This window comes from Siniperca chuatsi, linkage group LG18 (genome assembly GCF_020085105.1).
Source record: "Siniperca chuatsi isolate FFG_IHB_CAS linkage group LG18, ASM2008510v1, whole genome shotgun sequence".
Taxonomy (NCBI): domain Eukaryota; kingdom Metazoa; phylum Chordata; class Actinopteri; order Centrarchiformes; family Sinipercidae; genus Siniperca; species Siniperca chuatsi.
The window spans coordinates 3,674,580-3,689,133 of NC_058059.1; the positions used below are offsets into that span (position 1 = coordinate 3,674,580).

The 14,554-nt window shown below is 39.1% G+C and overlaps 1 protein-coding gene across 2 annotated transcripts; it reads left to right on the top strand.

Moving 5' to 3' along the window:
• Positions 1-1,017: 1,017 nt before the first annotated feature.
• ccdc62 (coiled-coil domain containing 62) lies at positions 1,018-14,542 on the top strand. Of its 2 annotated transcripts, XM_044174190.1 has the most exons (13): positions 1,022-1,648; positions 1,762-1,802; positions 1,902-2,045; positions 3,270-3,462; positions 3,919-4,085; positions 5,093-5,194; positions 5,313-5,484; positions 7,631-7,732; positions 8,692-8,780; positions 10,309-10,409; positions 12,395-12,554; positions 13,548-13,754; positions 13,917-14,542. In XM_044174190.1, exons 1-13 carry the CDS (start codon positions 1,570-1,572, stop codon positions 13,935-13,937), a joined length of 1,578 nt encoding a protein of 525 aa, XP_044030125.1. In that variant the 5' UTR covers positions 1,022-1,569; the 3' UTR covers positions 13,938-14,542. The 2 variants fall into 2 exon arrangements, with proteins under 2 accessions (XP_044030126.1, XP_044030125.1); XM_044174191.1 differs by lacking the exons at positions 12,395-12,554; positions 13,548-13,754; positions 13,917-14,542 and adding an exon at positions 10,508-11,289 and having other exon boundaries at positions 1,018-1,648.
• The last annotated feature ends 12 nt before the right edge of the window (positions 14,543-14,554 follow it).

The window sequence follows — 14,554 nt, forward strand, 5'->3', positions numbered from 1 at the left end:
TAGGCCTAATTCATGATATAAGTCATGTAAGTAAAAATGAAAATTAAATCCAAATAAAACTCCTATAAAATTGCCTGCAGAAGCAGAATTTAATTTCACTGCAGAGCTTAAAAAAGAATAATCGGCAACTATTTTGACAATCATTTGATCGTTCATCATCGTTTTTCTGACAAAAATGCAAAACATTACCTAGTAAATTGTGAACTGAGTATCCTAAGCTTTTGCATTGATCCATCAAGCAATTTGATGACATCACCTGAATTAGGATGGGCATTTTATTTTTATTACTTTCTGACATTTATAGACCAAATTAAGAGGAAATTAGGAAGCGTCACTAATGTTGCAGCTGGTAAAGGTGGGGCTAATTCCGGCTACTTGATAAACTGCTGGGTAGCTTAATCTCTAATAATGTATCATCATTCATTAGTTGATTCATATTTTGTATTAACAATCTGAGTTAGCAAAGTGACTAGTAACTAAAGCTGTCAAATAAATATAGTGGAGTAAAAAGTACAATATTCGCCTCCAAAATGTAGTGGAGTAGACATATAATAGCATAAAATGGAAATAGAGAGTGCATAAGTATATTACTTGAGTAAATACACTTAGTTACTCACTACTAATTAGTGATAGTAAGAGCAGAAAATATTGTACCGTTAAGGTTTGGGAGGGTGAGAAGTATTTACAACCACATCTAGACATTACCGTACATTTAAACATTCAATTTAATCATATGAATGTTGAAGAAAATATATTCATTATTTAATGCGATTTGATTCCAGTTGAGTTTTAAATGATATTCTGAGTGACTGCCCTTCTGGACAAAATCATATTTCCTATTTTCAGTTTTACTTTTCAAGATTTATGACAGTAAAAAAAACAATATTTGTACTTTTGCTGTGCTTTTTAAAACTTTGTGCTTTTATGTTGAAAATCTGCTGACTTGAGGGCATCTTGTATCCTTCCTAGGCTGAGTATTTCAAGGTAAAGCCAAGACGTACGGAAGTGAGAAATTAATTTGGCTAACTTTGGAGTTCTCCAAAACGACGTTCATGTGCCTAGGAAAGAAGCTCTTGTGACACCCATCATACTCTCAGTTATATTATTTTATTTTTGGGAATTCAGTAAAAATATTTAGAAAAGAATTACGGGATGTCCGTTGGCGTGACGTCATTGTCGAATCCTTTTTTTTTTCTCCCCAACTCATTTACGTTCAAAAGTTAAACTCTCCTAGATGCTAACGTTAGCTAGCAATTTAAGTTTTCTAGAGACATTTTTATATTCACCTAACGATATTTAAATTAGTTTTGGAGCGTATTGTTAAATTACATAAGCGCTGACGTTGTTTAGCCTATGTTGTGTTAGTTTTAGTTAACTTTAGAGTTACTTACAGAGGCGGTAAGTTAACGTTAGCCTTACTAACTCAAGCTAGCTGACTGGCATGCCCCCCAGAAGATGCCCACAACAAGCTCAAAACAACACCAATGAAGGTGACATAACACAGGGGGTTGCTGGAGAAAAAGCACGGAGGAATTGGGTGTAATATTAGTGGGTAACTGTTATGATGTGATGGACGAAGGGAAAAGACTGTCTCCCTCGAATGGAAGAGCTTTTAGAAAAGCCTCAGCCTGTTTCTCCTGGTCAAATGGTAAACATTCCCACCATTATTGTCTTTACAACAACAATCACATTAAAGCCCTTTGCTTGAAATGTATAAGGGGAAGTTTCAACTATCCAACATCCACTTTGACTTTGTTTCAGATACTTCAGCTGAGCTCTGGCACAGCACTCCAGTTAAAATGGTCTGTTACATTTCTGTTAAATCCACTTATAGAATAAATGTTAAAAGCCGTGCATTCATATTGTCTGATTTTTATGTGTATATATATGCAACTTTTCAGAAAAATGGTGGTGCTTCACTAGATGCTAGCCAACCCTCGCTCCTAACCAGCTTCAAGATGGACTGCTCAGCAAATCAGTGGGCCACAAGTACACCTCCCATCCCTGCAGACACCCTCTGTCCCCCCAGCTCGCAGGACGCTGAGGTGAGATCAATGCTTGCAAGCTCCGCCATATCTGACAGAGTCAGCTGTAAAAAGAGCAATGCATTCACAAACTACTTTTAGGAAATATTAGGGTCATGATTTTTCCAAACTGTGGAACTTGGGTTTTGGACTGTTGGTTGAACAAAACTGTGGATGGATGGATTTGGGAAATTGTGATTTTTCACTATTTTCTGACATTTTAAAAGACAAGCACATCAAGCAGAACATCATCTGAATAGTTAGGGACAGAAATGACGGAGGCCTTCTTTTGTAATATTGCAGCTGCAGTTAACAATCATTTTAGATTTCAATTAAGATGGCGATTATTTTCAAGATTAATCATCTATAAAATAGTAATAAATGCCCAAGGTGGCATCTTCAGAATTCTTGCTCTGTCTGAACAACACTCCATAACCCAAAGACAAAAAACAACAACAACTGTTGCAGTCATTCCTCTGTTGATCAATTAATAGACTAATCTTTTCACTTAACTAAAATTGTGTCACACAAAAATATGACCTGTTAAACATGTAACATTACCAATGTCTGGCAGTGGTGGCATTTTTAAAGAGTTTAAGTAGAGTTAACAGTATTAACTCTGGCCTTGTTATTCAGAATTATCCGTAGTTGCCATAATATGAAAACAGACAAATAGTGGCAGTATGGAAATGGCAGTCAAATACCTATCCACCAAAAGTTGAGTCAACTCTGTGATAATTGCAAGAACAGATTTTTATATATATATACGGTTTAATGTTTTACATAGTTTACTGAAATTGCATTGTTTTTGCCAACAAATGTAAAATATCCTTGCTTATGTTGCTAATTAAGGGTGCAACTAATGATTATTTTCCTTATCGATTAGTCTGCTGATTGTTTTCTCAAATAATCAATTAATTGTTTGGTCTATAAAATGTTAGAAAATAGTGAAAGATGCCCATTGTAACTTCCTACATCCCTAACTGACAAAACTCAAAGTTATTTAGTTGTGCATCATAAAGACAAAGGAAACTGGCAAATATTCACATTTTAGAAGCTGGAACCAGTGAATTTTCGTAATCTTTGCCTTAAAAAATTACTTTAAACAATTAATCAATTATCAAAATTATTGTTGATATATTATCTATCACTTGACTAATTGTTTCAGCACTATTGCTAATACTACAAATAGGCTATGATATGGTGATATTAGCTTTATGCGTCTCTCTGTGTGCTTTGCAAAAGTTTCCGGTGAATGACCCGAGTGGCTCCACCATCCAGAGGCAGAGGAGGGAGCTCCAGCTGCTGATGGCTGAGCTGAAGGACCGGGACAGGGAGCTGAACACGATGGCTGCCTCCCATCATAAGCAGCTTCATGCCTGGGAGCAAGACCGCCAGAGAGTGCTCGCCTTGGAGCAGAGGTGTGGCCGTTTGGATGGTGAGGACACAGAGACCACGAGGATATCTTCCTTGATTTTGATACAGATCCAGTTCTCCTTGACCATTTCTGCCTTCCACGTTTAAGCATCAAAACTGCAAATTATGCTGAATGATAAATCACGAATAGATGTTTTGCTTGTGTTTGTCTATTGTAGGGCTGCAACTAACAATTATTTTCATTATCGATTAATCTGCTGATTATTTTCTTGATTAATAGATTCATTGTTTTATATAAACTTTTAGAAAATAGCGAAAATTTCCCAATTGAAGGCGGCTTCAAATTCCATGTGTTAACTTACCAACAGTCCAAAAACCAAAGATGGGACCAGAGAATGTTTGGCATTTATTCCAGTCGACTAATAGTTTTAGCTCTAGTCTGTCCATTATTTCAGCTGGGTGCCCTCACGTCACATAGCCATATGACAGTGATTTCTTTTTGTTGTTGTTTGTGCAGATGAGTTGCAGAAGCGTAATGAGGTGATCCGAGTCCTGACTAAACGTGTGTGGGTGGTGGAAACCAGGGAGGAGGAGGTCCAAAAGGAGCTCAGCGTAGCCCGACAGCAGCTCTGCGAGCTTGAACAGAAACAGCAGCACATCAGCCAAAAATGTGAAGACTTTGAGGTACCATTATAACATTATTACACGTTTATATTCTCTATAAAATTGTTGAAATGAGGCCTAAGAATAGCACCAGGACTGCTCACTATGGGATTTATCAGAATATTTTAATGGTGATAGTTAGAGGATAAGGCTGAAAATATTCTTTTTTTTTTCTTTTTTTTTTAATTGTCAAAAAAATCCCGTAAAAAAAACAAAACCAACTATGTGTTAGTCTGTCTTTCAGTACTTCCCGACTACCCCACCCTGTCTCTGGTACTCAGCCTCAAGTCCGTTGGTTCCTACTGAAGATACACATTTTTCTACTTTGAATACTAGTCACAAATGTATAGTTTGATTTCCAAAAACAGCTGGACACTGTAGTTTTTAGCAAATGTTATTCATATAGGAGGAAATAGTGCATTTGTTGGGGACTATTTTCAGCAGCCGTTTAAAGTTCCAGTGTGCAACATTTAGGAGGAGCTATTGGCAGAAATGGAACATAATATTCATAAGTATGTTTTCATTAGTGTATAATCACCTGAAAATAAGAATCGTTGTGTTTTCATTACCTTAGAATAAGCAGTTTATATCTACAGAGGGAGCGGTCCTCTTCCACAGAGGTCGCCATGTTGCACCGCCATGTTTCTACAGTAGCTCAGACAAACCAAACGCTTGGCTCTAGATTGGGCTGTTCATGTTTTTCGTGGCCACCGTAGTTTCTCCTACACACTTGGAAGGGGAGGGTGAGGCGAGCGGTATTCAAACGGTTGCAAACTGCAGTTTCACCGCTAGATGCCACTAAATCCTCCACACTGGACCTTTAATCCACATTTGGTGATTTTACTACAAACATAGGCTTGTAATAGGTATCTTTGTATGTAGGAGGATAAGAATTAATTATTAAACATTAAGTGTACTGCTTAAGGTACTCATTCATCTCATACATTTCATACTCAATAGAAAACAGTCTTGTAAAGCAGGACTTGGTATCTCTGCTTTTACGTTTAAGTGTCTGTGGTGTCTCTTAGGAGAGGAACCAGAGCCTCAACACCACGGTCATGGCTCTGTCCACGCAGGTCGGCTCTCTGCAGGTCAGGGAGGAAGAACTGAGTTCCATGCTTAAACTAAAGGTACAGTAGTAGACCAGTATTTCTTTGTTACTTCCATAAATATTGATTAGCATTAAGTTAAGTTGTATGATTTTCTGATATTCTGCTAGTTGGTTAATGTGATTTTTTTCCCCATCAGGACAAAGATGTGACTGAGGCCTCGGGTCATATAGTCAACCTCACAGGGCGCCTACGAGATCTGGAGACATCGCTTACAGAGAGTCGCTCACAGGAAAGCAAACTCCTGAGAGACTTAGAGGAAAACAAACGCCGTTACAGAGAGGCCAAGCATGAGATCACACACCTTAAAGGTATGTGAGTAAAATTTCATTTCCATACGTATACAGTGTGTTTTTAAATAAATCAAGTATTTTTTGGGCATTTTAAGCCGTTATTATAGACAGTAGAGAGATGACAAGAAATGAGGGGGAGAGAGAGATGCAATAAAGGTCTGCGTCTTGATTAATCGCTTTGTCTCATGACAGAGTAGTGTAAAAATCATTATAATTACCCAGAGGACAGGGTGATGTCTTCAGATGGCTTTTTTTCTCTGACCAACAGCCCAAAAGTCAACAATGTTCAGTTTACTATTAAATATGACAAAGAAAAGCAGCAAATCTGCACATTTGAGAAGCTGGAACTAGAGAATGCGTGATTTTTTTCTGTCGATTGACGGATTCATTAATGTGGTCATATTATGCTCATTTTCAGGTTCATAATTTTATTTCGGGGTTGTACCAGAATTGGTTAACATGGTTTTGATTTTCACAAAACCCCTAATTTTTTCTCACACTCCACATTGCTGCAGCACCTCTTTTCACCCTGTGTCTTGAACGCTCCATTTTAGCTTCTGAGTGAGGCATCTAACTTTGTTCAGAATCAGAAATACTTTATTGATCCTCGAGGGGAAACTCTTTGTTACAGCTGCTCACTATTACATCAATGCACACAGGAATAGAAGTACTAAGCAAATCAAAATATAATACACTATAATACAGTTAAGATAAATTAAGTACAAAGTGGATATAAGTATAAAAGCTAAAATAAGTGTAAGTACCAAAATGGATTTACAGGTTAAGTATAGTACGGTATAATACAATGTAATAATATAAGTAATAGTGCAATAATGAGTACTTTCAAGTGTAGCAGATTAACCAGATTATTAGACAGTGGATATTGCACAGCAGTAATATAAGTATGAATAAATATCAATAAACAGGGAATATTAAACAGAAAACAGAGCATATTGCACAGGAGTATTAAACAGAGAATATTGAACAATATTTCAAGTATTGCAGCGATGTTAATGATCAATGTCCAGTTTAATGACTTAGGCTCATACAGACTGACACTTAGAGGGAGGAGTTAAAGAGTTTGATAGCCACAGGCAGGAATGACTTCCTGTGGGGCTCTGTGGTGCATTGTGGGGGGATGAGTCTTCTGCTGAAGGTGCTCCTTTGTTTGACCAGCACGTCATGGAGCGGGTGGGAAACACTGTCGGAGATGGCGTGTAGTTTGGCCAGCATCCTCCTCTCTGACACCACCGCCAGAGAGTCCAGCTCCACCCCCACAATGTCACCGGCCTTACGGATCAGTTTGTTGAGTCTGTTAGCGTCCGCTACCCTCAGCCTGCTGCCCCAGCATGCAACAGCATACAGGATAGCACTGGCCACCACAGACTCAGCATTGTCTGGCAGATGTTGAAGGACCTCAGCCTCCTCAGGAAATAGAGGCGGCTCTGGCCCTTCCTGTAAACAGCTTGAGTGTTCTTAGCACAGTCCAGTTTAGTTGGGAGTTGCACATGCGCTGTACCTAGGTAAGGATCAGCCAATCAGAAGCAGAGTAGGGCGGGTCCTGACGAGCAAGGTAGGACATTGTGATCCAAAACAAAGCCGTTTCAGCCGGTAGCTATGGCTTCGGTTCAGCCGTACATGTTCGAACCTGAGTCTGATCCCGAAACACAGGCAGAACAACCCGAACCAGCTTCACAACCGAGACTGGAGCAAGATGTTTTAGAGTGGTAATTTATTAATCTGTAACTAATTTATCTTTCATACATAACGTATTAACTGTGCACTGTCTCTACATCACAGTTAACAACTTTACGCCCATTGACTGCCTGGAGGATATCTAACGTTATTTTAATTTCATATTTAGGTGTACTTATGGAAACTGCTCAATTCGTGCATTATGACCCTGTTACATAGTGATGTAGATACGTTACGGAAGTAAAGGCTGGACTACAAGTGAGCTGTTTTCAGGAGCAGAGTTTTCTGTGGAAGAGGGTAACTCCCTTTGGGCTTTTTCACTTTGCAAACCTATTACATGCACAAAAAAAGATATATAACACAATAAAGGAAAGGGGAAAAGCCAAAAAGCATGATATGACCACTTTAAGTGACTAATCATTTCAGCTAAACATGTCTTATTCTCTCCTGTGTCATACTGTGGTTGTAGAGGAGCTGCAGCAGCAGGTAACACAGAGCAGCACCCAGAGGGAGGAGATCATCCGTCTCAAACAGGAGCTCCAGCTGCTTCGCAGAGATCTGGCCTTGTCAGGTACGTTAAACTACAGCACAACAAATCCATTCTCTAGCTGTCGTTTCATAAAATATTTATTTGGTTGAAATAGGATACATTGTCATCATCAGTGTTATCTGTTGTAGGATTTGATTTATCCATTTGATGTTTCCTACGAATTTTAATCCACTGCATATTTGTTTTTATATTACTTGCTGTGGTATATTTATTGATGTTATTTTACCAATCTTGTGTGTTTTGTGATCCTTGATTATTCTCTACATATTTTATTGGATTCATTTTAAGTTATATGTGTTTTGTAACCTCTATGTTTTATATTCTATGTGGTGCTGCTGATTTTTAATCTGTGTGGCCCTTTGCTGGTTAAATAAAGTTATATATATACACTGCGAAAATCAACACAACACATTTTAGTGATGGCAAAAATAACATAGAATTTATCCAGATAAAAGCTGTTCATCATTTAAATTATACTAGGGCTGTCGCTAAGAATTCATTTCATTATCAAATTAATCAGTTTATTATTTTTCAGATTAATTATTTAGTCTATAAAATGTCAGAAAATAGTAATAGAAAAAAAGATCCCAATCATTAATTCCCAGCACTACTCACAGTTGAGAAGCTTGAAACAGAATATTTGGCATTTTATTATTGATGAAAGAGTACAACGATTAATTGATTATTAGAATTGTTGATTGATTAACAGACTAATCAATTCAGCACTAAACTGTACCATACAGTAGTTGGTGGGTGCAGTGAAATTGGAGCCAGTATTAGATTCCGTAGCAGGGATATATGGAGATAATGACCATGTTTGTCTTAAGAATTATAGATGTACGATGAGGGTAATCCCGTTTTATCTCTGCAGTCTACTTTTCTTAATTTTGCTCTATGCAGCAGCTGTTTTCAGACACCTCCCAGCCTGAAAAAGAATTGTTACTGCTGAGATAAGTGCAGCATTTGATGTTTTTCACCAGGGGAGGGAGACAGCTGGAAAGATGAGCTGCTAGAACTGGCTCGCTCCAAACAGGAACGCACCATGTCAGAGCTCCGCTGCCTACGACAGGTACAGTGTCTAAAATGTAATGCCTCACAGAGGGTTATAAAAAATAAAAAAAAGTCCAACAAAAGCTTTCCCTCAGCTTCACAACATGGCTAGAAAATGAACAACCAGCAACACGTATGAATTAGCTTAGGGAATACGTCGTTCCTCATTCCTCCTGCTCACACAGGCGTCAGAGGCGCCTTTCTGGTTTGGCAGCATACCTCAGAGTGTTCCTGCAGTCTCTTTACCGTGGCTCTGGGTCACTGTCATGTCCATTCTTGTTTAAACCACGCAATAGTGACAAGACGTTGTGTATAATCACTTTTAGTTATATATAAAAGTATAACTTTTTAGTTAAATCACAATTAGGGTTATGTCATGGTTCTTTTCTTTTCTCTGATCTTTAACTCTGGGTTATATACATACACTAATCCAATTGTAGTAGCTAGCAGAGTGATGTCATGGGTCAGAGGTGTGTGTCTGGATCTCAGTTGGCAAAAACTGTATTTACATTTCCAAAGAATGCGTTTGAGGTTTAATCTATTCATATCTCCCTCGTCCGCTTCGTGATCTAACGCGGGAGGTGCAGAGGTGTAGGTGGAGGCCAACAGTCCTCTACAGCTCCATATCTCTCTGGTAACTATACCTTGCCCATTAAAAAAGATAAATACGCTCTAACTGCTGTTCCACTGACTTTAAGTGTTGGATAGTTTGTATCTTACAAATCAATACATAAATAATAATAACATACCTGCCAACATTTAGGTTTCAAAATGCTAGAGGTTTTTTTGGGGGGAGGGGGCTGTCCTGCCCTGACCTGACATTTGACAATAGCTAATTTAACTTAGCTGGCCCTCAGAGAGCAGCTGTGGACACGCCCCTTGGATCAGGGTGTGGGTGGTCAGGTTGCGGTAACAGATGGGTTGAAATTGTATGTAGTGTGTGGATTGTGTTTCATAGACGATCTGGCAACTTAGGCGACGTCAGCCAAACATTTGGGAGTTTCCCGGGAGAAACAACGAAAAGGGAGGGCGCCGGGAGATCAGAAATATCAGAAATACTTTATTGATCCTGTTACAGCAGCTCGCCTTTACGTCAGTGCACACAGGAGAAAGTACTAGCAAAAAATATAAAACAATACACTATAAAAACACTATAAAAACAGGTCAGAAAATAAATTAAGTACCAGGTGGGTATAAGTATAAAATAAAATAAGTGTGAAGTACCAAGTGGGTTTACCGGTTGATGATGATACTACAGTATAATAATACAATGTAATAATATAAGTAATAAGTAGTGGTGCATGTACTGTCGAGTTAAGTGTATCTTATTGAGATTATTAAGATATTGCACAGCAGTAATGGAGGTATATAATATCAGTATCCATAAATAGGAAAAACTAACATAGGAAAACTAAATATTGCACGGGAGTAATACACAGAATACACAGACGGCCTTGAAATACGGGAGAAACCCGAGAAAAACGGAAGTGTCGGCAGGTATGTAATAAATCAATACACGTAATGCTGTTTGTGTGTGGTTTTTACAGGTGTGTGAGAATCAGCGGAATGACCTGCAGCTTTTGCAGTTGAACCTGGAAAGTGCCCGTGAAACCGTGAGAGAGAAGACCAGTCAGGGATTACCTGGCAGGTGAATAGTGTGCATGGAAAACACGGCTAGGAAAAAAAAAGTTAATGCATGATGTAGGGTATGGGTTCTTAATTTGTTTTCATATTTTGTGGCTGTAGAGAAGCTACTGTTCCAGGCAGTGAACCTTGTGGGCACAGATAGAAAAGACCAGTCTTCATGCAGCCAGGATTCAGAGCCCAAATTAATGAAGATCCCCTGACGATAACAGAGAAACATGGACTAGTTGAAAGCACGGAGCATACACCTACACTTGTCCCTGAAGCCAGCGATGTAACACTTTCTGATCTGACCTTGAACTCCACAACAGCTCCACTCATTCCCTCAGGCTACACAGACGACGAGGATCAAGAGAAAATCAGAGCACATCCAGATTCTGAATACTTGGCTCTCCCACACGTTCGCAATCTAATGACGCTCAGCAGGTATAGACAGCTCATTTGACACAAGTAAAGATACTGACACACAGTCCAGGCGGTGCACAACAGACAACAGCTGCCTGAACTCAAGAAAACCAAACGATAGCTCCTCCTGGCCAAGATCAGCTCTCTGATTTAAAAACTCACTGAACCTCCACAAAACACCAGGACCGAGCAGACAGTCGAGAAGCAGAGGAGACAGAAACTGACAAAGAGGTTCAGCTAAGGACGACATGCATTTTAGAGCAAATAAACAAAGTGTGAGAGTACTTGTATTGATTAATGAACATGCAGTACACTTAACTGAGGGAGGGAAAAAAACAGCAAAGTCACCTCAGCTGACTTTTCACAGAAGGAAACAGTCAATACACGTAATTCAGAATCACACATCAGGAACGATATAGATTTGTGTTTATGTAATTTAATTTTCAGTCAGTGAATATAAAATCAGTGTATAGCTACAATGTTGTTTTTAGCCATTCTTATCGTTGTGTCTCTAGGGGTGGCAATGTTGGTCGGTCAGTCCACCACTTTGTGCCTGACTGAAGTATCTCAATAACCACTGCATGGATTGTCATGAAATTTTTTTTTACAGACATTCATGATACCCAGTCGATGGATCCTAGACTTTGGTGATCCCCTGACTTTTCCTCTAGCGCCATCATCGGGTCAAAATGTTCATTTGTATTATGTTCATATACCTGCAAAACTAATGACATTCCCATCAGCCTCAGCTGTACTTTGTGTTTAGTGCTAATTAGCAAGTATTATCATGCTAACCTAAACTAAAATGGTGAACAAGGTAAAACATACCTTAAAAAACATTAGCATGTTGCCATTGTGAGCATGTTAGCATTTAGCTCAAAGCACCGCTGTGTTTACATCCTCACAGAGCCGCTAACATGGCTGTAGACTCTTAGTCTTGTTACTCTGGAGATTCAATATTGGAGATGACGTGGACAGTCTAATTTGATAATGCTTCATGGGACTTACTTTCTTAGTGCTGAAAAGTTAAAGAGATAGTTCAGCCTAAAATCAAAAATCATGTTGACAGGACTGGAATTCATGGCTAAGAGGGATTTATGTTCCTTTCTGTATCTACTGTAATAACTTTATAGTAACTCCATGGTTACTAAGTAATGCTATACTAATCTTATAGTTAATACAGGTAAATTGTCACTATTTAATCCAAAGACAAGCAGTGTCAGATTCATGTTAAACCCTTATAGTGAGCAGGCTGTTACTATTAGCCTATTACTCCAGTCTGAAAAGAGGATTACTGTAGACACAGTAAAGATAGAGACATCTTCTCCCAAGACATATTACCATCAAACAGATGGTTAATCCATCCATAATGGCTGCCACTGACACAACAATTTGTACACTGAATAACTGAATAGAAGACTTTAAGACTTCATCACAGAGCACAGCAGATCCACAGCTGCACCTGGTAAGAAATGACGCTGATAAGACCCACATCAAGCTGTAATGTAGCACATACTCTTGGTGCATGTATTAAATGTAACAGAGATGAGTAGTATTGATCTGAATGGTTTGTTTGTGTCTCAGTCAGGATGAGCTAAGATGTTGCTGTCTGGACAACCGGTCACCTGCATCACTCAGAGTGAAGAACTCAAGACCTTTACATGATGCTGCCACTCTGACGGCAGCCAATCTGCAAGGCACAGTCAACGGTGACCTGGGAGTCTTCTCAACACATTGGATGGATGTAAGACATGAAATGGTGCCTCATATTAAGAACAGGGCTGTAACTTAATACATCAAAGACAAGTACTTGTTTTCTGTATAAGTCAATATAAAGTACTCATGCTCACACAGTGTATATCAGCATGTAAAATTGTATTATAGGAATAGTATTTTGAGAAATATGCTTATTCCCTTTCTTGCAGAGAGTTAGATAAGAAGATTGATACCACTCTCATTTCTGTACGTTAGATTTGAAGCTATAGCCAGCACCCAGTTAGCTTAGCTTAGCATAAAGACTGGAAACAGCTAGCCTGGCTCTGTCCAAAGGTAACAAAATCCACCTACCAGCACCTCTAAAGCTCACTGATTAACACTTTATATCTTGTTTGTCTAAACAAAAATACAAAAACGACAAGTTGCAGTTTTACAGGGTTTATGTGTCGGACTATTGCTAAGCTAACTGTCTCCTGGCTGGAGCTTCATATTTACCGTACAGATGTGAGAGTCGTATCAATCTTCTCATCTCACTCTTGGCAAGAAAGCAAATAATCATATTTCAACTATTGATCTATGTAATAAATTATGCTAGAACATTTGCTACCTGCTGTTTGTCTTCTGGTTTGCTAGAAAACTTCTTTTTTGTTTAATCCTTAACCAAAATGTAAAAACGTCACGTTGTGGTTTAATGGGAGGTTATGTGTCAAACTATTTCTTGGCTGGGAGCAGTGATGTCCTGGAGTCTCTGCTGGTTGCTGGTTGTTTTTACTCTAGAGGTGCTGGTACATGGATTTATTTTTTTTTACCTTTGGACAGCCAGGCTAGCTGTTTCCCCCTGTTTCCAGTCTTTATGCTAAGCTAAGCTAACCAGCTGCTTGCTGTAGCTTCATATTTAACAAACAGAAACGAGAGTGGTATCAATGTTCTCATCTCACTCCTGGCAAGTAAGCAAATGAGCGTATTTCCCAAAACTATTCCTTTAACAGCCTGCTGATCGCTTCTTTCCTTCTCTTACCAGGGCGACGATCCTCTGTCCAGCTGTTCTCTGCAGCAGCTGTTAGATGAGTCCAGGCAGGTCATCGTGGCCAGATCAGAGCACATTAGCTCGAGACCCCACAGCTCTGTACACAACAGTGGCCCCACTATGAGCTGTGGGACCACTGACCCCCTTTACTCTCATAAGTGCCAGATATCTCACCGCCACCCAGCAACCCAGACATACAAGGTAGAGGAGATTCATGATGTTGGACCTCTCAACCTCTTCTCTCTCTCCATTTGTAGTCACGGGGTGTGGTGGCATCAAGGGTGTAAAATGTCTGGTTGAACTGTTCCTCCTTTTAGTTTGGGTGTGTTAAGACATAACAGCTTTATATTCTTTTCCCAACAGGCCACTGAAGCTCCACCCTAAGCCTGCCCTCGACGCAGTACCAGCCAGCCATGTGGACGGCTTGATATTGACTGATTCTTTTTTTAGTGGAAACTTCAGTATTTACCAAAGTGACTCCATGTGCTCAACTATTTAACACTGGAGTTTTTAAAATCAGTGTTACTACAGAACCTGAACCTGTGTGCACACAGCTAAAGGTTGAACTCTACTGTCTCTCAGGAAAATGATGAAGTGATAAAAATGATGAAGTGATAAAAATACAGACTGTCATGAATTTGTAAAACTTTTTTTATACCCTTTAATCTTGTTTTTAATTTGGTTCCAGTGCATGTTTTCTACAAATGCATAATTTTGGGGGGTACACTAGAGATTAACATACATACTGCGTATATGTTTTAAACCCTGTTTAAGCTTTTTAAAGGCTGTATTGTGTGGAGTGGGTGAGATGTGAAACCAGTCCTACAGGGCTGTTGAGTGGTGTGCCCTTGTATTGTCTTTCCAGTTTCACTGCCTGCAGATTTCCCTGGTGACTCAGGAAATGTTGATATCTGTTAATAGTTTTAACAATTTGTAACTTGTTCATGGTGTCGTTACTTTTGATATAAAAAAAAATATTTATATGCAAACGTGTCAGTGGT

Coding starts and splice junctions, on each gene's coding strand:
- ccdc62 (XM_044174190.1), top strand. CDS start 1,570: ATGGACGAAGGGAAAAGACTGTCTCCCTCGAATGGAAGAGCTTTTAGA. Junction 1,803..1,901: donor ACAGCACTCCAGTTAAAATG/GTCTGTTACATT, acceptor GCAACTTTTCAG/AAAAATGGTGGTGCTTCACT. Junction 10,410..12,394: donor AGTCAGGGATTACCTGGCAG/GTGAATAGTGTG, acceptor TTTGTGTCTCAG/TCAGGATGAGCTAAGATGTT.